Raw genomic sequence first — 25361 nt, forward strand, 5'->3', positions numbered from 1 at the left:
AGTGCTTCAAGAAAATACCAAAGCCTAAATTGACATTTCTAATTCCCTTGATTAATTTATGCCAGTCGAAATTAAGCACATCCTCAAATGTTGGCATATTTCATTTTTTCACAAGAGAAGCACTTTTAAATTAAGGCCCGGATTGCCTTAAATTTCCTAAGAACATACCAAAATCCCAACTTGGTAGTTCTTATGAATTCCCAATATGTGCCATTTAAGATTAAAATCAATTTTTCCATCATTAGGCACATTTTACTCTTTTAAGGAGTAAATAATAATTTCATTTCATTTTCAAAGGTTCATAAAACCTTGAAAATGCTCCTTGAGTGTCAATTTCCTCAAAGTTGGGTTGACTACCCTTCTAATCGGAGTTGACACTCTCTATCCCATCTATGAGGTAGAGAAGATGCTCCTAGGAACCCAACACCTATTGGTGCTCCTTGGATGCTCTAGGTACTTACTAGGGATAACTTCCCTAGATACCTTCCTAGTGACCTTGTTGGGCTTCTTAGAAGCCTTGGTCACATTTTCTAGGTCAACTCTAGGGATAGCCTCCCTTGTGACCTTGTTAGTGACTTTCTTAGACTTCTTAGAAGTCTTAGTCACTTTGGTTGCAAAGAGACTTCTAGGGATATCTTCCCTTGTATCTTTGACTTGATCTCTAGACTTAGGGTTTGTTCCATAGCTATATGGAACCCTATGATAACTAGGCACATCCCTTTTTGCTTTGGGTTTGTATCCCAAACCTCTATGGCCATTGGATGACTTTTGTACCCCCAAACCTAGGTTATGCTCATTTTGCTCTTTTAAGATATTTTCCATCCTTTTTAGGGTCTTTTCCATTTTATCAAGTCTTGATCTCAAGACTTAATTTTCTATCATTAAATCCTTAGATTTTGATTTCTCATTACACCCATGAGCATTTTTGTTTTTGGGCTTGTATCTATTATCCTTAGTGTTCTTGCCCAAGTGTCCATCTACCTTCCTAACCTTAGGTTGGGTAGTTTTGGCATGTAGAGCCACATGCTTTTCCTTAAAACCCTCATGCTTCCTATTCTTATGGTAAATTGCATTAAAATGATAAAAATTAGAACTATCATGCTTTTTACCATAATGTAAAGGGGTAGGCTCAATAAAAGATACCTTCTTCTTTACCTTGGAGGCTCCCCCTTGACTAGTGCCTCCTTGAGCCTTGACCACCTTCTTCCCCTTTGGGCATTGACTTCGGTAATGCCCCTTTTGATTGCAAGAGAAGCATATAATATGCTCCTTGCTCTTCTTTGTGTTGGGGATGATCTCCTTGGGCTTCACCTTGCTTTTTTGTGTCACTTGGCCCTTCTTCTTGGCCAATTTAGGGCACTTGCTCTTGTAGTGCCCATGTTCCCTACACTCAAAACATATAATATGATTTTTATTATTAATTGAACTATTTTTACCTTCTTGTGTAGGGATGGCATCTTTTCCTTTGGATCCGGAGGTGGAAGCTTTCTCTTGATCGGACCTTGATTCTCCTCCATTTGATTTTTCTTGACTTGTGGAGGTAGAATCTTCTTCCTCCTCTTCGTCTCTTGACTCGGATGTAGAAGCTTCTCCTTCTTCTTGATCCGGCATCACCAAGAATTGCTCCCCCTCAATCCTAGAGGTGGAGGCTTCATCTTCTTGAATATGAAACAAGGAGTATGCTCCCTCCTTGTTCCCTTCGTTGCATTCCCTTGAGGATGAAGCTTCTTGGATTTCCTCTTCTTCGGAGGTTGAGCATCTCTCAACCTCGGAGTCCTCCTTTTGGTCTTGCTCCAAAGAGTCACCCTCTATGGATACTTCTTGCTCTTGTACAGTGGAGGGGATCTCTTCATGAAGCTTGGCCAATTTTCTCCATAATTCCTTTGCATCTTCAAATTCTCCAATTTTGCAAAGGATGATGCTTGGCAATAAATTGACCAAAAGCTTGGTCACTTTGTCATTTGCATCGCACCTTTGGACTTGCTCCGAGCTCCATTTGCTTTTCTTGAGAAGCTTGCCCTTGGAGTTTGTTGGAGCTTCAAATCCTTCCATTAGAGCAAACCATTGCTCTATCTCCATCATAAGAAAGTTTTCGATTCTTGATTTCCAAGCATCGAAGCTCGTGGAAGTGTATGGTGGAGCCACCCTTGTGTCAAATCCAAGTCCATCTTGGAATTGCATCTTGAAGTTGAGCTTCTTGAAATCTTTGACTTTTGATGAATTTGCTTCAACTTCTTCACCCTCTAGCTTTTCTTGTTAAGCTTGACCCTTCCGGCGATGATTCCGGTGAAGAGCGGCCTCGCTCTGATACCACTTGTTAGGACCAAAAGTAGCTAGAGGGGGGGGGGGGTGAATAGCTCGTCTCTTTCGCTCCGTGCTCGGCGTTGCTTGTTTCTTCAAAGATGTGCAGCAAAAATACAAAGAAACAATCACACAACGCTAACACTAGGATTTTACTTGGTATCCACCTCCAAAGGAGGTGACTAATCCAAGGATCCACACCACGCACACACCCTCCACTAATAAAACACTCCTTTATGGTAACTACCAAAGGCGGAGAAGCCCTACAACACTCTCAATACAAGAAGAAGAAAGGGAAATACAAGATAAGCAAAAGCTTACAAGATGTGCAGTAAAAACCCTAACCCTAACTTCTTCCTCTTGCAATAGATCCGCCTCTTGACTCGGAGAACCTCCAAGAACCTTCAAGGACTGGCGATCACGAATTTTTCGAGTGCTGTGGAGGAGCTGGCGAATATCTGGAGTGAATCGGAGAAGAGATGCCGAAGACAACGTCCGCCTGCGGCTATAAACCCGACGCAACGGTCGGATCCCGATCGATTCGAATGTTCCCAATCGATCGGGGAGACTTTGGATCGATCCATGGATCGATCCAGAGCACCTCTGTGCTCTGGAAAAACGCCTGGATGGATCCACGGATCGATCCAGCGCTTATCGCGCGAAGCAGCCGCGTCCCAATCGATCCACTGATCGATTGGGACCTCTGGATCGATTCACTGATCGATCCAGAAGCTCTCTGTTCGCTGGGTAAGGTCTGGATCGATGCACGGATCGATCCAGAGCGTGAATCGATCCACTGATCGATCCAGCACTTGGTTTTTGCCCAAAACCAAGTCCCAAACCTCCCTAACCAACATCCGGTCAACCTTGACCTGTTGGTACATTATGCCTGGCATCTGGTCACTCCCTTGACCTGCCAGGACTCCCACCAGATGTCTGGTCAACCTTGACCCATCTGGATTTCCTCATGCCAAGTATCCAGTCAGTCCTTTGACCTACTTGGACTTCCCAACACCAGATGTCCGATCATCCTTGATCCATCTGAATTTTCCCTTGCCTGGCTTCACTCACCAGGACTTTCACCTAGTTTCACTCACTAGGGTTTTCCATCTGCCTAGCTTCACTCACTAGGGCTTTCACCTGGTTTCACTCACCAGGACTTTCACCTAGCTTCACTCACTAGGGTTTTCAATCTGCCTAGCTTCACTCACTAGGACTTTCAATCTGCCTAGCTTCACTCACTAGGACTTTCCTTCTGCCTGGCTTCACTCACCAGGACTTCCATTCTACCTAACATCCCAGTCAGGACTTCCCAGTTAAGTATCCGGTCAACCTTGACCTACTTGACTCTTCTTCAATCAATTTCTTATTGTCAAACATCTAAACTCAAACCAAGACTCAGCTTGGTCAACCAGGTCAACCTTGACCTGAGGGATGTTGCACCAACAAACATGATGTTGGCTGATATGGGTTTTAAACTAGCGTTGGTGCTAGTTTTTAAATACCAACACCAATAGTGGTGTTGATTTGTAAAAACCTATATTAAGATGTTGCATATAAATCAACACCACCTTACATGCTGTTGAGATAATTGCATGTATGAAAGAGAAAAAAATGTTGTATACAGATAAAAGAGAGAATTAAAAAAATAATAAAAGGCATGTTAGATTTGTTAGTATTAGCTCTAAGAGCCAATTATGAGATGATTAGGCTTATTGGGTTATTAGGTTAATGGTTAATCCAATATAATAATCCAACCTATTAAGAGGAAAACAAAGAGACGTCTAATCTAAATTAGACTCATTGAATTAGACTCAATTGGATCCAATTATTGGATTGAGTCTATTTTGAATAGATTCATAGAGTCAATTTGAATTGATGATCATGCAGTCAATTAGGATTGATAAGGTTCAATGAGTTAAACTCATTGGGTGAACTTGATTCACCAAAGAAGAAGAAAGGTCTTTTACATGATTTGATCATATAAAAGAAGAAGATTAAAGGATTTTCATGGAAGATGAAAAACCTCTTCATGAAAGATGGTAATTCATGGAGGAAGATGAAAGATCAATGAACTTTTGGTATTCCATGAGAGTACAAAAGCTAATTTTCAGCCATTAAAGAGATGATGTTCATTTGGTCTTCCTCTCCTCCCCTCCTCTTCTTCCTCTTGGCCGATCCTTCCTCATGGCCGAACCATTTTTCTTGCTAGCACAAGAAGATGGTTCTTCTCCGAAGCTGTGTTCATGCGACGAACGGAATGTGTTCGTGTGGATACCGTAGAACCGGTCACTTGATCGCGCTGAGATCTGCACTCAAAGAAAGGTTACTATCGGGAGTGTGAAGGGCACGCAACAAAGGTATAAATCTAGTATATGTGTTTAATTTACTCCTTCGCATGGATCTTCTGGGTGAACTAGATATTTTCTGCTACCCTTTTCAGCATGTTTAGCGCCCAATATATATATATATATATTTTTTTTTGAAATCTTATGGCCACGAGTAGGGATGATAATGGGGCGAGTTTAAATCATGTCTCGTATTAAACCCATCCCGTTTGGGACGAGTTTAAACTCGGTCAAATGGGATATGGGGCAGGTTAAACCCGTTGATTGGGTTTAGAAATGGGTTCGGGACGGGTTACAAGTTTTAATCAACCCACCCCGTATAAAGCATGTTGGCGGGTCCAACCCACCTCGAACTCATAGAGTTTTGAGCGGGTTCGGGGTGGGGCGGGTTGAAAAAGTAGGCAAGGCGGGTTTGGATTAAGATTCGTTTTTTTTAACGGGGTGCATTCTAAGATTGGCCAAACCCGACCCAAATTTATCCTATTGTCATCCCTAGCTGCGAGTAAGGACAAAGCCATGTATATGTTTACTTAGGCCGTAGCGGGGGCGCAATTAAAGTTATTTTAATTTTAATTATTCGCCATATTTTGAATTCTCAAATTAATAGGAAAGAGGTCCATTGAGAGATTATTTTTAACCTAGCCAAATTATAATTCCTACGGCAATTTACCAAAAGGAGTATCTAAGTTTTAAAATTTATTAAAAGGTGCATGCTACTTTGTTATTTATCAAAGGATGCATTTTTTTACAATATTTTTCCAATTCTGTCTTCCTGATTACTTTTCTTTTGATTTTCTCTATCATTTCTCTCTCTTCTCTTTCCTCCTATGTATGTAACATTTCTTCTTTTTGCTCTCCTCTTTTTCCTCTTTTGCACGTAGATTCTTACAAAAACATTTTAACACCTCTGAAAAGTCGAAATAAACAATAGATAGCATATTTGAACTCCTTGCAACCCTAGAAATCCATAAAAACTGAAATGAGTGCAATCGCGCTCTCTAGGTCCACAAGTGAGTTTTGGTCGAAATCCATTGATAGATCTATAGAGCTTTGATTGTATCCATTTCAGTTCCTGTGGATTTCTATGATTGTAAGGAGTTCAAATATGTTATTCATTGTTTATTTCGACTTCTCAGATGTGTTAAAAAGTAATAAAAAGAATCACCAAAATTCTCCACGTTGGGTCTAATATGGAATGATATAAGGCCCACATTGGGCCTGATATGATTCCATATCAAGCCCAACGTGGAGAATTTTGGTAATTTTTCCTTATTATATTTTAACACCTCTAAGAAGTCAAAATAAACAATGGATAGCATATTTGAATTTCATACAACCTTAGAATTCCATAGGAACTGAAATAGATGTAATCAGAGCTCTTTAAGTCCATTAGTGAATTTTGACCAAAACCCACTGATAGACCTAGTGAGTTTCGATTGTACCCATTTCAGTTCCTGTGGATTTTTGGGGTTGCAAGGAGTTCAAATATACTATCCATTATTTATTTCGACTTCTCAAAGGCGTTAAAATTAATCCATAAATACACAGCCCTCAGGGCCTCTCAATCCTTGGCCAACACGGCCGAAACATAAGCAATAATTTAAATAAACATTCCACACACACACTATATATATATATATATATATATATATATATATCAAACCTACTCCACTATAATGAGGAAAACACAACCCATAACGAAAAACCATCGCAGCGGGAAACATGGGCAGCATACCAAAATCTCGATATAAGATCCACGAGTGCCAGAAAAATACATCACAAGTATGTATATCACATAACAAGAAACAAAAGACCAAAAATAGAAAACTACCACGACACAGAGTTGGGACTAGTAATTGGAACCTTCTGACGACTTCAACATGAAATAGGAATAAATCAACAGAGTGAGTTCAAGAATTCTGCGGGTATTGAGTAGACATGCATAGTAAGATATAACTATCAGTAATAATCATGCAGTACAGTCTTCTGAACAATAACAGGTAATGCAAAACTGAACAACAGAAGAAACTGTACTCACCAGGACCTCCTATCTGGATACAAGGGTCGTCAGACCAAACACCTCATGTCTTCTGTATGCATGTTAATCATATGCGACCATCAAAATGCAGCATCCAAAATGCAACAATCATAAGAAATAAATACAATTCATGCATATGATGCAAATGACATGGTCACCCCTAACGTCAGTCAGCCACCTCACACGTGATAGTGAGGTCGAATGGATAGGACTATGACAACTGTACACTCTGTTAATGCTACTTCTGAATGACCGAGTGGAGAGGATGTTGTCGGAGTACACCTATCCTCCTACCCCAAACATAGTGGGAGAGCCTAAGCTCTCATCTCCCTGTGTCATAGTAAAGATGAGGGATCCCTGCCCGCTACCACGCTACAGTCACACTATCCATGAGTGGACCAGCGGAGCCTTGACAGAGCAAACTGCAAATATCCTGTCTGATGTACCACTAATCCATGAGTGGTTGTGTGTGCAAATCATGTAACTGGTGATGTGCTCAACTATAAAGGAGACGACAATCGCTCAGCATGCAATCATGCAAAATGGTGCATGACACTAAAGCATGTAACTCCTGAAAATATCAACCTCCATATAATATGTACCAAAAGAAAAATCGAGTCCATAACAAGGATCTATGTATACATGCCAGGCAAGGTTCTAAAATTCGCTAGGCGCTAATCGGGCGCTAGACCAGCGCCTAGCGCCTAGGCCGCCTAGGCGGGAATTAGGCGCCGCTAGGCGGATTCCTCGGATTAATAAGATTTATTAATTTTAAATATAAAATATCAAAATATAAATTAATTAATAATAGTTATTAGAATTTTTAAATTTTAAATATAATATAATTAGAATATAAATAAATTAATAAATTTTATTAGGATTTTTTTAAAATTTTAAATATAAAATTATGAATATAAATATGATTTATATGGATTAATAAGATTTATTAGAATTTTTTAATTTATACCTAAAATATTATAAATTAATTAATAATAGTTAATCCTAGTTTTTAAATTTTAAATATAATATTATTAGAGTATAAATAATTAATAAAATTTATAAAAAAGATTTAAATTTTAAATATATTTTTTATTTAGTTTGTTGGGATAATTTAATTAGGGGTATAAAAGCCTATTGAAATTATCCTATTTAAGTGAGAAATTGTTTAATTAAATAAATAATTAAAAATTTAAAAAAAAAAGAAAAGAAAAAAGAAAAAACGCGAACTCAGTAAATGACGCGCGGGACGCGTCTGCTGTCGCGCGCCGCTGGACCTGTCGCCAAAGGCTTCCGGCGGCACCGGAAGCTTCGCTGGAGGCTTCCGGCAGCACCGGAAGCTTCAACGTCGCGTCCCGTACCTACGCTGGACGCGACCCTGGTACCACCGGAAGCCTCGGGCGAAGCTTCCAGGGCCGCTGGAAGCTTCCGGCGACGGGTCTGGCTGCAACAGACGCGTTCGGGAACGCGTCTGGCATTGGCGGGCGCGTCCCGTGTCCCGTGATGCGGCGCCCAACGACTACCATCGACGCCGAGCGCCGCCTAGGCGGCCCAGCCGCCTAGGTTGACCGCCCAGCACCTTTCCAGTGCAGTTGCCAACCGCCGAGCGCCTAGGCGGCCGCCTAGGGCGCTTTTTAGAACACTAATGCCAGGTAATAAATCTAGGTACACATGCCAAATAATAAAACTAGGTACATATGCCACGTATATCTAGTAGCTAGGCTTGTGCACAGTAATGCATTATATGTCACTACTTCTATGAACATAAGTACACATGGCAAGAATCAAGAGGCATAAACATAAATGCATAATCGATAACAATATGGGCATACTACGGGTATCAAGTAGTGACATACTAAGCAGATATAAAATTAACTATTACTACTAGCTAATACCTATTACACATATCAGAATGACAATATCAAAAGAGATAAGTCAAATGTACCCGCCTCAAATATAGCGCATGCCAAAAATAATCCCACGTCAAGCGGCTTGTTGTAAATCAGGGTCTTACAACAACATGTATAATTTAGCTACTCCCACATGTATCAAATAGCTAAACCAAATTCCTATTTACCAGGAACTCTAATTCATTCATTAACCTTAGTTAATTAACAAATCAGATCTAATCCAAACCTCAGTTCAAATCTAACAGTTAATTTCAATCGTTTCGAAACTACATGATTAATTATCCCTAACCGTACCAATACCAACTCAGATTAAGCTAAAACAAAAATCAAATTCTCAACAACTTACCCTACTACAAGACCTTCCCTGTTCACTCATGACCAAGGAGAGCGACTGTTGGGAATGCTAGCCAGAGGTACTTGCTGTTGGAGAAATGGTGGCCTGGATTGTGGATCCCTCTCGAACAGTGATGCCCGGATTTACAATGGAGTTGCTGATCTCCAACACAAACACCCCAAATCAACAGTAAGTATAAACAACACCCTCACATCAAGCTAGGATTAGTCGTTTACCTCTCGTGTAGCAGCAAGAAGGCCCCGTGTAAGGCACTGCTCGATCGACGATCCACTGGGGGAAGGCTAGCGTCGGCTGTTAGCGCGAGGAGGCGTGACGATGTCAGCGCGGTCAGCGATCTAGGGTAGGGACGCTGGAGAAAGGTTCGACACTGGTTGGCTAGCTCTTGTAATGGCCGGAGGTGAGAGGGGATCGGGTTGTCGGCACTAGGGCAGAGGGAAGGCGGTTGACGCTATTTGGAGAGGAGGAAGGAGACGACGCAAGGGAGAGGACTCGAGGTTTTCTGTGGTCGATGGGTTTTGTACGCGTGGGAGAAGAGGAACCGAAGCGAGGCGTCGCGTCGAGTTGGGGGAGGCGAAGAGATTGGGGAAGAGGAAATCGCGGAGGAAGAAAGGCTGCGACTTCTAGCCGACGGTGGATCAAGCTTCGACAAGCGGAGGATTGGGTGGAGAGGGGCGCGAGGAAGAGAAGAGAAGGTTGGCGGAGAAGATGCGGAGAGGAGGGTCGGCGGTGAGGAGGAAAAGTAGAGCGATTCGGGAGAAGAATGATTAGGTTTTTTTTAATATATAAATATATAACTTAGGTTTAATTAATTAAAATCTAAGTCAATTCCTCAATCAACTCCCATTTAATGGATATTCCGAACGTACCTTTCCCAAGTCTATAAATTCATCTCCTTAAATTAGTCATACGAGTTCTGAAAAATTTTTAAAAAATTTTTGAAATTTTCTAAAAATTCCATTAAGGTTATTCGTTTATTAAACCTTATTATTTAATTATTATTTTTTTACAGTATTTTATAATAGGAATTGAAATTGGTGCAATCAGAATTCTCTAGGTCCATCAATGAGATTCGACCAAAATTCATTAATGGACCTAGAGAATTCCGATTGTACTCATTTCAGTTCCTGTAGATTTTTGAGGTCGTAAAGAGTTCAAATATATTATTCATTATTTATTTCGATTTTTTATAGGTATTAAAATATTTTTAGAAAAAATGATGTGCAAAAAAAGGAAAAAACAATAGAGGAAAAAGAAAAATATTGCATGCATATAAGAAAAAAAATAGAGAAAGATGACAAAGAAAATAAAAAGATTAGTAATCAGCGGATAGACCGAGGAAAATATATAAGCAGATACATCTTTAATAGATACATATTTAACAAATAATAATCAAGTAAGATACGCTTTTGATAAATTTAAAAATCTGATTACATCTTTTAATAAATTACCGTAATTCCTGATACCGTTATTATCTGCCAGCGAAGATGCTGGTGAGCGATATGCCTATATAGTTCAAATAAATAAATCAGTAATTAACAAAAAAATTTATAGTTAAAGATAACTGTATATATATAAAAAGATAATAAATAAAGTAATTATCACAACCGTGATAATTTGTAAGACAATTAGAATACTAATTAAGTCTAAATTTATACATAATTTGAAATATTATATACCAAATATAGTAGATGATATTATTAAATCGCGTATTTAAATTTAGTCATTTGTTAAATTATGGATATTTGGTAATATTTAATTCCTTATTTGATTGAAAGATAAAAATTAAAATGGCAATAATTTCCATATTTGATCAGGTATTTTGATGGTCTTAGAATTTTTAAGCGTGTGTACTGAAAATAAATAAACTTAAGAGGGTGACGTCGAAAGTTTTGGAGCCTATTTAAGTGTCTGCCACGATGAAGGCACCGTTCGTTTCCTACTTCAACTGGAATTCGGAGTTTATCTGTGCCGAAGCTTCTTCCGTCTTCTCTTTGTCGTCTCATCGCCGGTGCCCTCGCTCGCCGACAATGTTCTTCAAGATTTTCCGTCCATGCTGCGAAGACTCGCAGATCTCCTCATCCATCATCTCCTCCTCCTCCGCGAAGCTCAAGGAGGTACGTCTTGCTCGAAGTCTTTATTTCTTTGGTTATGTTAGGTCGCATCTGTTGTTGTCTGCTAGGGTTTACGTGTACCTAATTTGGCGGTCATTCCGGTGTGATTAGTTCGATATGGATGTTGGCATCAATATCATGGTAGTTCTAAAAAAGAAGAAATTTGGCGATGGGGGAAAATCATTCTTCTTCTTCTTTTTTTATCCCTTTTCTCACTGCTGCCGAAGTGTGATTTCTCTCGGAAGGATTAATTGGATTACCGGTCGATTTTTTTTTTTTTTTTAGATGTGGAAAATCAAGAATAGGTTTTGGACTTCGCATTCGTAATATTAGAGATAACAATATTGAGCTAGCTTTAATGTAACAGCGTAAGGAAAGATTTCGATAGCCCTAGTACATTAGGGATTCTTCTACTTACCACTGACGGGTTTTTTTCTTCAATCTCAAACCCTGTAGAGATTCTACATTAACTTACGTATGCGGTATCGTTTGTCATGGAGATGGCTCTATCCCACTTAACCGGAATTTTGTTCACTTTGTCTCTGTTTGAAATCCCCTTTCCATTACACGTCCTTGTACAAAGGAGAGGAGAAGAGATCATTCCTTTGCTTCTTTTCTATTTCGTTTTATGAAGTCGATCGTCATCGTTTCTTATTCCTCACCATGGCTAGTGGCTTTAAAGAAAAACAATTGTCAATGGTTATTGCATGCCTAGATGACAAATATTAAGGATTGCATGAGGTGCGGATAGCGATCATTAAAAATATCTAAATCACTTACCTAAACTTTGGGGTTTCTAATAAATATGATCAAAATCATGAACTATAATAATGGAAGCACCTCTTATCATGGAAATATCCATATGCATTCCAAGTAACTCTAATGTTGTGTTTAATTGGAAGGGTGAAAATAGATGAGAAATGTAAAGTTATGTAAAGAGAAAAGGAAATAGAATAAGTTGTGCTTTATATCCACTATATTTCATTTATCTTGCTTAGTTAGACAGAATTAGAAGGTGAGAAATATTTCTTATTTGCGTTTCTGGAATGTGTAAATTTTATTTCCATCCAATTTTGCTCAATTTGGGTGGAAATCAAATAGAGGAAATAGGTGGAATTGGATTCCTTTCCCTTCTCTATTTGCATTTCTTTTCTTTTCTCTCTTGTTTCTTTCCAAGTAAACAAAACATAAAGTTTTGGTCATTTTTGAAATTTAAGTCCTCATGTTTCTCAGTCGATCAGAAATTAAATCATTTACAACTATATGTAAACTATAAACCTGATTCATGCCTAGAAATAAATCTTTGGACTTGTAAGAGATGGGGTTTTCTGGATGTGATGCATAAGATCGAAAGCTTGAGTGGGATTAGAGCCAGGAAGGAAAAAGGATGCCAATTGCTTTAACTTTGATTTTTTGCCATCTATCGGTTGTTTCTATGACCACTTGCTGGTCGCTGGATCAATTGTTGCATCACAGATCATATTACTATCTTCTAAATCTCCGAGTGGTTGATAACTTGAATCATATACTTTCAATTTGTGGCATCATTACAATTACATTACACTATCTTTTAGATATTTTTTGCCGCTCAACTATTTCCAAGTACAAACATGTCTATATATATTAACCATGCCCAAAAATACCAATATGACTAACCCATGGGTGGCTTCCCTGTATTTCAGACTCGGGAAATGCTTCAGGAGAGGGAGCATGTTCTGCAACAGAACATATCACTTGAGCGTGATAGAGCAAAACAATTTATCAGGGAAAAGAATAGACAAGGTTGGTTATCAATTTTCTTGATTGTGTTAGAGAATAAAGTATTTCTTTTGCAATTTCATTCTGATACAAAAGCAGTAGTGTAATCTTAGCATATCATCATTTCGAAGTGACTTTGCAAATCTCTTGGGATCTCAATGTCTAAGTCTATGTTGCAAATACTACACGATCATGATAATTTTGGATAGACTACAATCCCTCATTCTGATTGTTTTTCATGAAAATAAAACATATCTGTGAAATTGCATGTCTGCAATGTGACATTAATTCGACATCTGGTTAGTTTTTGCTGCTCAGATCTGCTTCAGGATCACTTGTAAATTCCTATTTTAGTACGTAAAAGGATAATATTTAGGGAAGGAATTATTATTACAGAAGTTGCTCTTATTATTTCTTCAGAATCATCAAACATTCAGCTGTTGTGAAGCATGATGCTTAACTCTGAGTTTCCTTATTTTTAGTTCCTATTAAATGATTGCATTAGTCGCATTTTGCAATGGGAAAAAAAAGTGAATGAATGATGTAATCTTCTTTTTTCCCCCAAACAGCTGCAAAGAACTGCTTGAAGAGGAAAATGTATATCGAAAGTAAAACGAAGCAGCTTAAGGTTTTCCAATCGGCCATTCGCAATCAGGTAGAGGAATGCATTAGTCTTCTGATTTCAAGTTGTTGCTGTGAAAATTTCAAGATTTTTAATCGCAATTTTTGTTCTATCTTGTTCTTGTAGGAGCAAAAGATAGCAAGATTGGCTGAGGTAGCAAAGCTCAAGAGACAACAAACACTCATCTGAAGAGCAGCTGTTCATGGAAACGGAGATTGACTTATTGATTCTACTTGTACATAGATATCATAGCTACAACGATTGGTTGATATTTGATCAAATGCTCTCTACCTTCCACGTGTTGGCTTTGCCGACTTGTTCTAAACTAAACACCCTGTAAAGTGTGTTAATGTGTGTGTATAACTTGTAGAATTATATAATTCTTAATCAAGTTGATATAGTGATGTTTGTTGTGTTGCTACTGCGAGAATTGGCAAAGCAGGTTTATATGGGCTAAAACAGATCACAGGAGTTAAAATAGATTATCTTTAGTAAGTATAGTAAAGTAACTATATTTACTTTACTATAATGTTTGATAAGCTTTTTTTGGGTACTTTTTTTTTTAAAAAAAAAGGCAAACTTTAATTAATTTTAAAAAGAAAATGTTCTTAAAATAGCAAATTCATTGAAATTATATCAAAATTTTAAATTAATCAAACTGAAATTATCTCTGAAACTGATTCAAACACACAGCACAACAGAGCTTAATCATCAGTTAAATCACAGTTAGAAGCCAAAGTGAGAAAGGAAGAAGAGGGAGGTCCGTCCGCCTCGCCGGAGACTATATACATTGATTCTCAGCGATCCATATCCCGATCGTCGTCGGCGGCGGCCTTCCGCTGCAGCACCTCCCACATCACTTGAACGTCTCTGTACTCGCACTCACTCACCTCCTTCCGCAGCTTCCCGACCCCTGCAGAAGCAATGCATCATTGACTCAGCTAATCGATCTATCTGTTTATCTATCTATCACGTCGTCTAACTACCTGTGGTCCGGTCGGCGAGCCGAGGTCGCCGGAGGAGGAGCAGCACCACCCTCTCCAACCAGCGGCACTCCATCACCATCAAGCGATCAGCTAGCGCTCTGTTTCAGTCGGTTGCGTTGCTGAGGAGCGAGAGACGGGAGGCGATTCGTCTTATGCTGCTGGCGAGGCGGTAGCTGGGAGTGAAGGGGCGGGTCAAATCAAAAGGACAGGAAGCAGTCGTTCCGACGCGTGGGCGCCGGGCATTTGGCCGTACTCGTCGGTGCGAGTAGGAGGAGCAGGGAAACGCCGCCGCGTAGCAAGGAATCAGACGCGCGCTTGCTTTTGGATGGCGAGTCGCCGTCGTCCAAGCTGGCACTCCTGTTGCGAGTCCACGCGAGGAAACATCGCAGAGGTTTCCAAAAACCATCACCATGAATTGAAAATTTCATGAAAAAAAAATAATAATACCTTTTATAAAAAAATCTGAAGGTGGATAGGTAATCTTCTCTTTAGCTGTCCCTCGTCACATCTTCTATCTACCCTCGATCACCGTATCCGTTTCATCCAACACCCCAGGCGAATCCTCAGACGTTAATAATTCCAACTGCAACCTGAATTGGAAAGAAAACAAACAAGATCTTAATGCAGATTCAATTTCATTGATATTTGATATCATAGGTAGAACAATTAATGACGAGAAGGATATATGATGATCTGATTAATGATCTCACTTTTCTGGGACGTTGCTGCTTCTGCCTCCCATGATGAATTCTTTAGCAGCCTTCCGAGAGAATATGAAGGCCTTGAGCTGTTGGCTAGGGAAGGAATCACTGAGCCAGATCTTCATGAATCCTTCTCGGATACTGACACAGGGAACGTGGCTAATGAACTGCCAGTCCTCGCCCTCGCTCGCCTTGATTCGCCTGTAGAAATCCCGCGACATGTCGTTGAATGCTAGTTCCTGCAGGGTGGCGATATGCTGCAGCCCTTCCGGCACCCTTCTCAGCTTCACCATGCTGATCACCGTCAAGCTCGTGAGGCTGCGCATGGCCGAAGCCTCGATCCTCCATTCCTCCACTTTGAGGCCGTACATTTGCAGATGCTGCAAGCGAGGGAAGCCTCCGGCGGAGCATGTCATCACTTTGTAGTCCGGCGCCACGAGATGGTGCCCTACTTCAGGGGCTAAGATCTGAAGGTCCACGAGGTGGCGCAGCTTCTCGAGCTCCTCCATTGGATCTTGCAGGAACTCAAACCTGTTGAGCACGAGCTTGGTTAAGTTTGGGGGAAACGCCCCCCAAGCGCGGCGCGAGATCGCTAGGAAGTATCGGCCGTGCAGCTTGAGCGAGCGGAGCTCGTGATGGTCGGAAAGTGACCTCAAAACGTGAGTTAAGATTTCTCCGTCGTGATCGGAGAAACAGAGGTTTAGAGAGGCGAGATGGCGTAATTTTCTCAGAAATCTTGTCAGTGCCTTGCGATGGGCCTGCTGAATGCCTGTAATTCCCAGCTTGCGGAAGCTGGAGATTTCGTTCTCGGTTCTCTCAATCCATCCTCCGGCGATGTCGACCCATTCTACGACTCGCAAGCTCTGAGAATTCCCCAACTTGGAGATTTTAACTGGCTGTTCCACGGAGCCGACGTACACCTTCTTCAGCGTCGCGATCCTCCATAATCTACTCGGCAGCTGGATGATTCTGCTTAGTCGCGCGTCGAGGACTTCCAGATACGGCAAGTCGGCGATGGAAGGCGGGAGCTCTACCAGCCTGGTTTTCAATCCCAAATACCTCAAGTGAACCATGCTCTTGATGTCCTCGGGAAGTTTCATGATTCCTGAGCTTCCCTCGAGGTAAAGCACTCTGAGCGTGCGAAGGCTGGTGAACGAGAGCTGTTTGGAATTCCCCAAGTTCTTGCAGTTGAACGCCAGCAGAGCGCGCAGCTTGGGGGAGGGGACGTACGGTCCTCCGCCGCCGTTCAGGCCATCCGGGAGAGCCGTGCGACGGCACGCCGTCGTCGCATCTATCGCGGCGGCGTTCTTTTCTTTGCCGCCGACGACGTGGAGAAAGCCTTCCATTCTCGCCTTGGATATGCACCATTCTCGCAGCAGGTCGTGGATTCTTATCGACTTCGCCGGCCCATGGCCGGCGATCCTCTTCACCACCTGCACCATGCACCGCTGCGAGAGCTCATCGATGTAATCCTTCGCCGTTTTCTCCACTGCTTCTTTGGGCCTCGGCCTTATGAACCCTTCTGCATTCCACAGCTCGATCAGCCTAGACACGAAGATCTCCGAGCCTTCCGGGAAGGAAGAAATGTACAGGAAGCATGATCTAAAGCTGTCGTCGGGCAAGTCATCGTAGCTGAGAGCCAAGATGTCGAAACACTTGTTCCCATCCTCCATGAATTCCCAATCCAAGCTCTCGAACACTCGGTTCCAGGTTGCAGGGAAAGGACCCTTTTTGAAGAGAAGCGACCCGAGCACCACCAGAGCAAGAGGTAAGCCATGGCAATTCTTCGCTAGCTTTCGGCCTACCTCTTCTAGGTCTCCTGGACACCTCCTTTCATGGCCTCTGCGTGACGGAAAAGCCTTCTTCTGCAACAGCTCCCAGCTCTCGTCGTCATCCAGGAACCGAGGCATGTGGGGGGCGAACGAGGGATCCGCTGACCTCGCCACGTCCAAACTGCGAGTGGTGAGCAAGACTCTGCTTCCATTCTTGTGATCAGGGAAAAGCCGTTTCAGGTCTTCGCATGTGCTGCTCAGCCAGACATCGTCCAACACGATCAAGCATCTCCGTTCTTGGAACTGCTGATCGAGCTTCCTCTCGAGCTCCTCCCGCCTCATCCTCAGCAATTCCTCCCCGGTGAGGCCCATGACTTTTTCGATGATGCAGTTCAGGAACTCGGCTCCTCTGTAGTTTTTGGAGACGCTGACCCAGCACAGCACGTCGAACTGCTTTCGGACTCGAGGATCACGGTAGACCTTCTTGGCGAGGGTAGTCTTGCCGAGACCGCCCATGCCCACTACAGAAACGAAGCTTCGCCATTGATTCTGCTGATCGATCAAGTGCCGCACCAGTAGCTCCTTGTCTTCCTCGAAGCCAACGAGATGGACATCATCCTCGAAATCAGGGGACGCGAGTAGAGGCGTGGGAAGGTTGACATCCACACGATCAGGATCGCGGCTACCGCCAAAATTGGAAACGCCAAAGATTTCTCTGCTCCTAGAAATGTCAACGATCTTTTCCTTAATCCGATCGATACCGCAAAGAAGATGGTGCCGGGAATAATAGTCAAAGGGGGCAGTGGCATATCTTGACGCTAACCCAACGAAGGTTCGTTTTCTCCTCCGGTGATTCTTCCTCTTGGACGCAGCTCCGATGATGTCGATGAGGTCTTCGATCTCGTAGGCCACGTCTCGGATCTCGCGCACCCAATTCTTCACTCTTTCGTCTCCCTTGCTTCCCTTGGGCTCCGCGTCTTTGAGGAAGCATTGGATTCGGTGCAGCTCAATGTTCAGCCACTCCACCGCGTCGCGGAAGCTGCCCAAGTAGTTTGCTTCTTGGTAGATGAGCTTGCTGAGCTTATCCACCACACGGACCACGGCCGATGCGTCCATCTTTTCTCTAAGAGAGGAGAGGAAACGATGCGCCGGCGACTCATTCAGAAGTGGAGGAGCAAGAGTGAATACTCAAAATTGGGAAGAAAAGATACGTACAAGAGCTACCAGAATTCATTCACAGCAAAACAACAGTAGCAAGCAGCTCCCGAGGAGAAAGGGAAGAAGAAATTGGATTAGATCCAACAGATTGTCCGGTCTCCGCACAAACGTTGACTCGGTTAGAGATAGAGAGGATTAGCATGTGATTGAATCTAAGAGGCTAAATGAATCAAGTTACTGATTAGTTATTCAAAATTTGATTCAATAAAAACTTATTTAATAAGATTCTATAAGATAAATAAATTAAACTGAAGTTTCATCATGAATATATTCATCAATTTTTAAATAAAAAAATAATTATTTTAATATTAAATTTTTAAATTTTAAATTATACATATAAATAAATATATTAAATTTATTTATTAAAATAAAATTCTGAATTTTAATAAAAATATTATAATTTTCTCTAAATATATAATTTAATTTTTAATAAATATTTAAATTTATAATTTATGTTTATGAAATTCGTTTAACCTCGATAAAAGTTCAAATAAATTTGTGAGTCATAAATATATTCGTTAAATAAAATTCAAGCTCGACTCGATTATAAATAAGTTAAACTCAAATATTCAAGAGTTTGATACTGTATTACACCCCTATTTGAATCTGTGAAGTGAGAAAGGTAATATATTTTATTTTTGAAAATAAAGATATATTAAAAAAAATTAAAAAATATATAATGTGCTATTTTATTAATAAATAGAAAAGAAAACGTTTTTTTTAATGCGCACTTAAATAAATTGAATGTTTTTTTAAAAAAAGATCAAATCAATGTCCCTCTCGTAATTTTATTTCTACATTATCTGTTAATTTAGGAGTATTAAAATATTGTTTAATTAAAAATTTTAAACTTGGTCAAAATAATCATACAAGCTATTTTAATATAATAGTTGATCCTGTCCGAGTGCTGAGTCGATGGATGCTGGGGACGTGACACGCTTCGCTGTCTTCGACTGGTGATGTAAATCTTCGGTGAACCTGCAAAGAAGCCGAGCCGGGAGGGGTTTCCCGGCGACAGCCCTCCGACGCTCAAGTCAAGTAACGAGAGAAGCAGCGTAACTGTGGCTACAGTAGAGATTTGCGCATACCTTCGTCGACGTCTGGAGGTCCTTATGTAGGACCCCGGGGAGGCTCGGGCACGCTTCTCTATGCGTGCACGCTTCCCCAAACATACCTTAACAAGCCTCTGTCAGAAAAGTACCTCTGGCGTCATTCCACAATCGTCCGAGCATATCCCGGATGTGACAGTGGAAGCTTCCGCCGTATGATCCTGTGTACGGCTCGGCTGCCAACTCTACTGCTTGTCGACGGCAGGCGTCTCGAGGATGATGTTATCCCCTGTCTCCTTTGTCCTCTTGCGTTCACTGTCTATTCCAGGGCCGAGCGGGTAGGCCGCTCGGCAAGCATATAACTTCTGCATCGGTCGTATGCTCGGATGAGACTGCTCCCGCCTGTGTTGCCTTGTGCACCAGCCGAACGGACAGCCCGCTCGGCCTTTGAAGCCTTTTTTACCTTGAGCATCGGAAACCCAACCCCTAGTCGGGTTATCTCTCATTCGGCTTGGGGGAATTCACAGCCGGTCGGCTCGATTCATCCGGTTGGTCGGCCTGCTTCGCCCGGTCGACCGGGTCTCAGGGTTGAATCTCTTGACCTCTGACTTCCATGTGTCGTTGACCTTCCGCCAACGAGGGTCCTCCGCCCTTACCACCGGATCACATGCCTCCCCCTCAAGTCTAGTCGAAGGAGGCGCTAAGTCCGACTGACTGGACAGCCGGTCGGCCAGAGTGATACTGCCCTTCCACTCGGGAATGTTCCTCCAAACGGTCGCTCGGCCTCTTCCGAGCGCTGGCTTTGCTGCCGTGTCGACGGTCCTCGCTGACGCCCTTCGGATCTCCTCGGGATTCTTGCAAATCTTCTTCATTAAGACCGAGCACGCGCGCTGGGCGCCGTAATGGCGCTCATTAAATGCACCCCTATGACCCGGTGCCACGTGGCGCCTCCGCTGGCGTCATCGTACGGCTCGGCGATGTATCCGATGGGACATCGACGGTTTGAAATGAACGGCCCGATGGGGGCCTCGGTTCCTGTGACCTGCATCGGACGGTCGAGGCCGATCGGGCCTGACCTTATAAAGCCGTCACCTTCCTCCTCCGTCACACTTCTGCCTTCGCGTGTTCCGCCGCCTTTCTTCAGTGCTCCAACATTCCGGCGATTCCGCTTCATTGTTTTCTGACGATTCCCCGCCGTCTTCCTTCGATCCCCAGCCTCTTCGTAAGGTTCCTCCTCCTTTCCTCTCTGTTTTCCTCGTCTTTTTTGTCGAGTTCTTGTCTTCTGGTCGTTGTCCCTTTCATCGTTTCCTTGTTGTGTCATTTTCTATTCTCTTGGCTTTTGTTCTCTTGCCCGATCGGATAATGGCCAGTTCATCCCGACCCGTAGATCCCACTTTAGGTCCCTGGTATACTACCATGGAGTCTCGCTTCGATCGGCGTGACGCCGAGGCTTTGCTTGACGGTTTTGACATTCCGTCTGACTTTGAACTTATTCTACCCTCACCAATCGCTCGGCCTCACAAATCGCCGAGAGGAGTCATTTGTTTTTTCCGCGACCAATTCACAGCCGGTCTGCGATTTCCTCTTCATCCCTTCTTCGCCGACGTTTGCAACTTCTTTGGTCTTCCGCTCGCCCAATTAGTTCCCAATACTTTTCGACTTTTGTGTGGAGTGGTGGTACTGTTCAAGATACACCGCATCCTTCTCCGACCGGAAATTTTTTACTATTTTTATTATCCCAACCAGTCCGAGCTGGGCACCTATCTATTCCAGGCTCGGCCCGGCCTAGTCTTTTTTTGATAAACTCTCCTCCTCCAATAAACACTGGAAGGAGTACTACTTTTATTTTCGTCTCCCCGTGCGAGCTCCCTTTCGAACCAATTGGCAGGTCGGACCGCCTACTTCTCCCGAGGTAAAAAGATTTAAGACCCGACCAGATTACCTCGAGGCCGCGAACATGCTTGCCGGTCTGAAGCTCGATATCAACAAGCTTCTGCCTGAAGGCGTGCTGTATATCTTCGGCCTAAGTCCGAGATGCACTCCACTTCCGAGCAGTTTCGGTAAGAATTTCACTTGCTTACATACTTTGAGTGCTAACTGATTTTCTTCTTTTTTCTTTGCAGCGAATATCGTCATGGAGTCCGTGATGCTCGGGATTTTGAAGAGGAAAGCTGAGGCGCTTGAAGCGGTCGCCGCCAAGGAGATGGAGCAACTGGGCATCACTCCGGTCGGCTCTCACGAGGGTGAGAGCGAGACAAACGCGGAGGAGTCAGCCGCTCAGGACTCCCCCGTAGAGGTGACGGGGGGAGCTACGTCAAACAGGGAACCTGTCGTTCAAGAAGAGGGCTCCGATCGGGAAGGCGAGCGCCCGCTCAGACAAAAAAGGCACCGAACGGAGACACCGTTGCGCTCGGCTACTTCTGCTGTTCGTGTATCCGAGCAGGCGGGGTCCGATTCTCGGGGGAAAACTCTAATGGTGGAGGTATTATCCTCCGATCGGACTCCGTCTCAACTAAACTCGCCTGCCCACCCTATTGAGGTTGTGCTGGTCAGCACTCTTCCACCTGCCTCCCGCCGGGTCCAGCGCTCGACTATTTTGTCCAAGTTCTCCGCCCCGCCCTCTGCTCCCTCTGCTCCCTCTGCCTCGGCTCACACGACTCCCGGCCGAAGCCGCACCATCAGGGCTACCCTGCACCTTCCCACCGAGGAGCTTTTGCTCGAGTCTGATCGGCCGACCGCGCTTGAGCATATGATCACCATGAAGGAGCCCCTCGCCGAGATGTGGGCCGATGCTCGGGCTCGTGTTGCGTTAATTCCGCTCGTCAAACTCGCCAACAGCCAAATGCAGCAGGCCACTGGGGTGAGTGTGTTTTCTTCTGAAGTCCTTTATGCCATCTTCCCGGTCGGCTATTAATAATCTTGTTTATGTCAGAGATGGGTGGAGGAGATCGCGGTCGCCAATCGACTGGCCATGGTGGACGAAGAGCTGAAGAAGCTGAAGAGTTCAGGCGGGCCGTCCTCCCAAGGCCCCTCCTATGCCGAGCTGCAGAAAGAGCTCAAGAGGACCCAGGATTTGTTGGAGACGGAGAGAAAGAAGACGGCCGACCAAGCCCATACTCTGGCTGAACTCGAAAGACAAGTCAAGACACTTGATCGGAAAATAAGCCTAGCCACCGATCGGAAGAAGACGGCCATCGCCGATCTGGAGAAGAAAAACATCGAGGCGCAGGGCCTGGAGCAACGAGTCAAAGAGTTGATGGAGCAGCTGGACGGCGAGAAGACGAGTCGCTCGGGGGAGGCGATCAAACATAAGGACGAACTGAAGACCTTGCAGGAGTCTCTTGAAGCTTCCCAAGCCGCCTTCAAGGAATATCAAGAGTCTCTTGAAGCCAGGGCGGGTCACATCCGCTCGAACGAATTTTCTGAGAAGGTCTGCGAGCGGATGTATACTGCCTTTGAGTTGGCCATTTCTTCCACGACGGACTATCTGAAGTCCAAGGGTCAGCTTCCCGACTCCGCAACCATCCCGGCCGAAGACTACGTGGCGCTTCTTTCCTCCATCCCGAAGACCGTTTATGATTTTCTTGAGTAGTGTTTTTTGTAATCCTTCCGACCGGCTCTTAATGGCCTGAATTTTAATGAAGATATGTCGTCCTTTCGTTAGCTTACTCTTTTTTCTTTTTCCGTTAAATCACCCATACCTGTGTATTCCGATCAGATCGCGAACTGCCGCCGTTCGCGTCCCCTACCTTTCCTTCTAGTTAATCGTCTCTCGTCCTGCTCTCCAAAGGAATCCCTCGCGAAATATTTTTGATAATCGGACCGCTCGTCTGAACACACTCACTTCTTTAAATGAAATTCCCGTTAGATGTTCGCGAAGTACCTTTGGTAACTTGGCCGATCGGCCACTCGACTCACAGGTCGACCTTTTTATTATCTTCTTCTGGCCGGGGGGTTTATAATCGTCGGTTCGACTCTATGGTTTAACGTCGGAGCTCGACGATATTCCTACCGGAGGGTTTATAGTCGCCGGTTTGACTCTAGGGTTTAACGTCGGAGCTCGACAGTTTTCCGGGGGATTTATAGTCGCCGGTTCGACTCTAGGGTTTAAGGTCGGAGCTCGACGATTTTCAAGCCGGGGGGTTTATAGTCGCCGGTCCGACTCTAAGATTTAACGTCGCTGCTCGACGGTCTTCAAACCGGGGGGTTTATAGTCGCCGGTTCGACTCTAAGATTTAACGTCGCTGCTCGACGGTCTTCAAGCCGGGAGGTTTATAGTCGCCGGTTCGACTCTAAGATTTAACGTTGCTGCTCGACAGTCTTCCGGCCGAGGGGTTTATAGTCGCCGGTTCGACTCTAAGATTTAACGTCGGAGCTCGACGGTCTTCAAGTCGGGGGTTTATAGTCGCCGGTCCGACTCTAAGATTTAACGTCGCTGCTCGACGGTCTTCAAGCCGGGGGGTTTATAGTCGCTGGTTCGATTCTAAGATTTAACGTCGCTGCTCGACGGTCTTCCGGCCGGGGGGTTTATAGTCGCCGATTTGACTCTAGGGTTTAACGTCGGAGCTCGACAGTCTTCCGGCCGGGGGGTTTATAGTCGCCGGTTCGACTCTAGGGTTTAACGTCGGAGCTCGACGGTCTTCCGGCCGGGGGGTTTATAGTCGCCGGTTCGACTCTAGGGTTTAACGTCGGAGCTCGACGGTCTTCCGGCCGGGGGGCACAGAGCCATCTGTATAATGGTAAGTCTAGACATATACGTCGTAGACATAATACCATTAGACAACTACTCTCAACTGGAGTTATCACTGTTGACTATGTGAAGTCAAAAGATAACCTAGCGGATCCGCTAACCAAGGGGTTAAATCGAGAGTTAGTTGCAAGCTCATCACAGGGAATGAGCTTGATGCCATTGTCAGCGATTAGTGTAGAGGACACTCAACCTATGCTGACTGGAGATCCCAAGAACTAGGTTCAAAGGGACAACTAATCTGCACTGAGACACACTGTAGGGGAAGTCCCATGAAACAGTGATTAGACCAGGATAAGCCGATGGGCTTTTAATGATTAAAAAAAAAGAGTAGATGGTAACTCTTGAGAGATCACCTATGTGAGAAAGAAGTGGGGCCGCTTCGAAGAGAATTGGAGGCACAATTCTGAGAGCTTTTCACAGAACCAGGCGTGTTCATGGCCAAGAACGAACACACTCATAAGACCTGAGCTATATCAGGGAGAGTCTTGGGTAAGATCTGTCTTGCTTACATCAACGGCCAAACAGTTCAAAGACATCACGTCTACTAATCAGCCAGTGTGTAAACAGAGTTTACAAGGGAAGGTTCAAAGGATAACACCTACCTATCCTATACTCGACTCAACTGTCGAAAACTATCATAAATCCTTGTTTTCATTCATGTGGGGGATTGTTGAAAAAAATTGAATGAAAACGCGGCATGTGGGTTGTAGTCCCACAACGATTGAAAGCAAGGCTTTCCGACTGATTCGGAACAAAGGGGGTTGGAAATCTAGGGTCCGAATGACATCAACCCGAGGGGTATTTTTGTGAACCCCATTATTTGTTATATCAGTCAGACAACTTATTGGCCATCATACAAGATAAGAATTATCGCCAACTTGCTTGCACGCCACGTGGCAGGCCACGTGACAAGTGTGCAAGAGCTTGCAAATCACTTGGCAAGCATGCAAGCCACAACGTGGCTTGCTTGAAGCCAACAGCAAGCCACGTTGTGGCTTGCTGGCACGTTGAAGACAACAGCAAGCCATGTTGTGGCTTGCTGGCAAGCATGCGTTGTGGCTTGCTGTGCTTGCATGCCTTGCACCAGGCAAGGTCTATAAAGAGACCTTAAGTGGAATCAAAAGAGCATAGCAGAAGTGAAGAGAGCATAGCAGAATAAATAGCTCAGTGAGCTTTGTGAGAGAAGTTCAAGTGAATTTTGTGTGTTCTTCTCTTCCTCTTTGAATCCCTATATTTCCTTCCCTTCTGTTGTGCACTTATTTTGCTCAACAGAAATAGTGATAGTTTTCGGATCTAGTTCAGATCGTCACGACAACCAGTGCTCGGTTGTGCTCGTGATCCTGCCATTTTATTCTGGGAAACAGACGTCCACCTAATCCTCTGAGCACCACGGAGGGACCGAATCTGTTTTAAGGAGATATCGTTCTGCTGGACTCGGCATCCAC

At 43.7% G+C, this 25361-nt stretch overlaps 2 protein-coding genes across 3 annotated transcripts; one reads left to right on the forward strand and one right to left on the reverse strand.

The window, feature by feature from the left end:
• Positions 1 to 10900: 10900 nt before the first annotated feature.
• LOC122003840 (vacuolar protein sorting-associated protein 32 homolog 1-like) lies at positions 10901 to 13730 on the forward strand. Its single transcript, XM_042558836.1, has 4 exons — positions 10901 to 11063; positions 12743 to 12842; positions 13388 to 13473; positions 13567 to 13730. Exons 1-4 carry the CDS (start codon positions 10977 to 10979, stop codon positions 13627 to 13629), a joined length of 336 nt encoding a protein of 111 aa, XP_042414770.1. The 5' UTR covers positions 10901 to 10976; the 3' UTR covers positions 13630 to 13730.
• Positions 13731 to 14045: 315 nt separating this feature from the next.
• Positions 14046 to 18259, reverse strand: LOC122005978 (probable disease resistance protein At1g58602). Of its 2 annotated transcripts, XM_042561259.1 has the most exons (5): positions 18115 to 18259; positions 15137 to 18022; positions 14874 to 15016; positions 14427 to 14783; positions 14046 to 14353 (listed from the first exon to the last, which is right to left on the reverse strand). In XM_042561259.1, exons 2-3 carry the CDS (start codon positions 18013 to 18015, stop codon positions 14938 to 14940), a joined length of 2958 nt encoding a protein of 985 aa, XP_042417193.1. In that variant the 5' UTR covers positions 18016 to 18022; positions 18115 to 18259; the 3' UTR covers positions 14046 to 14353; positions 14427 to 14783; positions 14874 to 14937. The 2 variants fall into 2 exon arrangements, with proteins under 2 accessions (XP_042417193.1, XP_042417194.1); XM_042561260.1 differs by having other exon boundaries at positions 14427 to 14599; positions 15137 to 18217.
• Between the last annotated feature and the right edge of the window lie 7102 nt (positions 18260 to 25361).

This window comes from Zingiber officinale, chromosome 7B (genome assembly GCF_018446385.1).
Source record: "Zingiber officinale cultivar Zhangliang chromosome 7B, Zo_v1.1, whole genome shotgun sequence".
NCBI classification, from domain to species: domain Eukaryota; kingdom Viridiplantae; phylum Streptophyta; class Magnoliopsida; order Zingiberales; family Zingiberaceae; genus Zingiber; species Zingiber officinale.

Excerpts from the sequence above, each read along its gene's own strand:
- LOC122003840 (XM_042558836.1), top strand. The coding sequence starts at position 10,977 with ATGTTCTTCAAGATTTTCCGTCCATGCTGCGAAGACTCGCAGATCTCC. Across the intron at positions 12,843-13,387 it reads CAGGGAAAAGAATAGACAAG|CTGCAAAGAACTGCTTGAAG; the intron begins GTTGGTTATCAA and ends TCCCCCAAACAG. Across the intron at positions 13,474-13,566 it reads AATCGGCCATTCGCAATCAG|GAGCAAAAGATAGCAAGATT; the intron begins GTAGAGGAATGC and ends TTGTTCTTGTAG.
- LOC122005978 (XM_042561259.1), bottom strand. The coding sequence starts at position 18,015 with ATGGACGCATCGGCCGTGGTCCGTGTGGTGGATAAGCTCAGCAAGCTC. Across the intron at positions 15,017-15,136 it reads AGCAGCAACGTCCCAGAAAA|GTTGCAGTTGGAATTATTAA; the intron begins GTGAGATCATTA and ends TTTCCAATTCAG.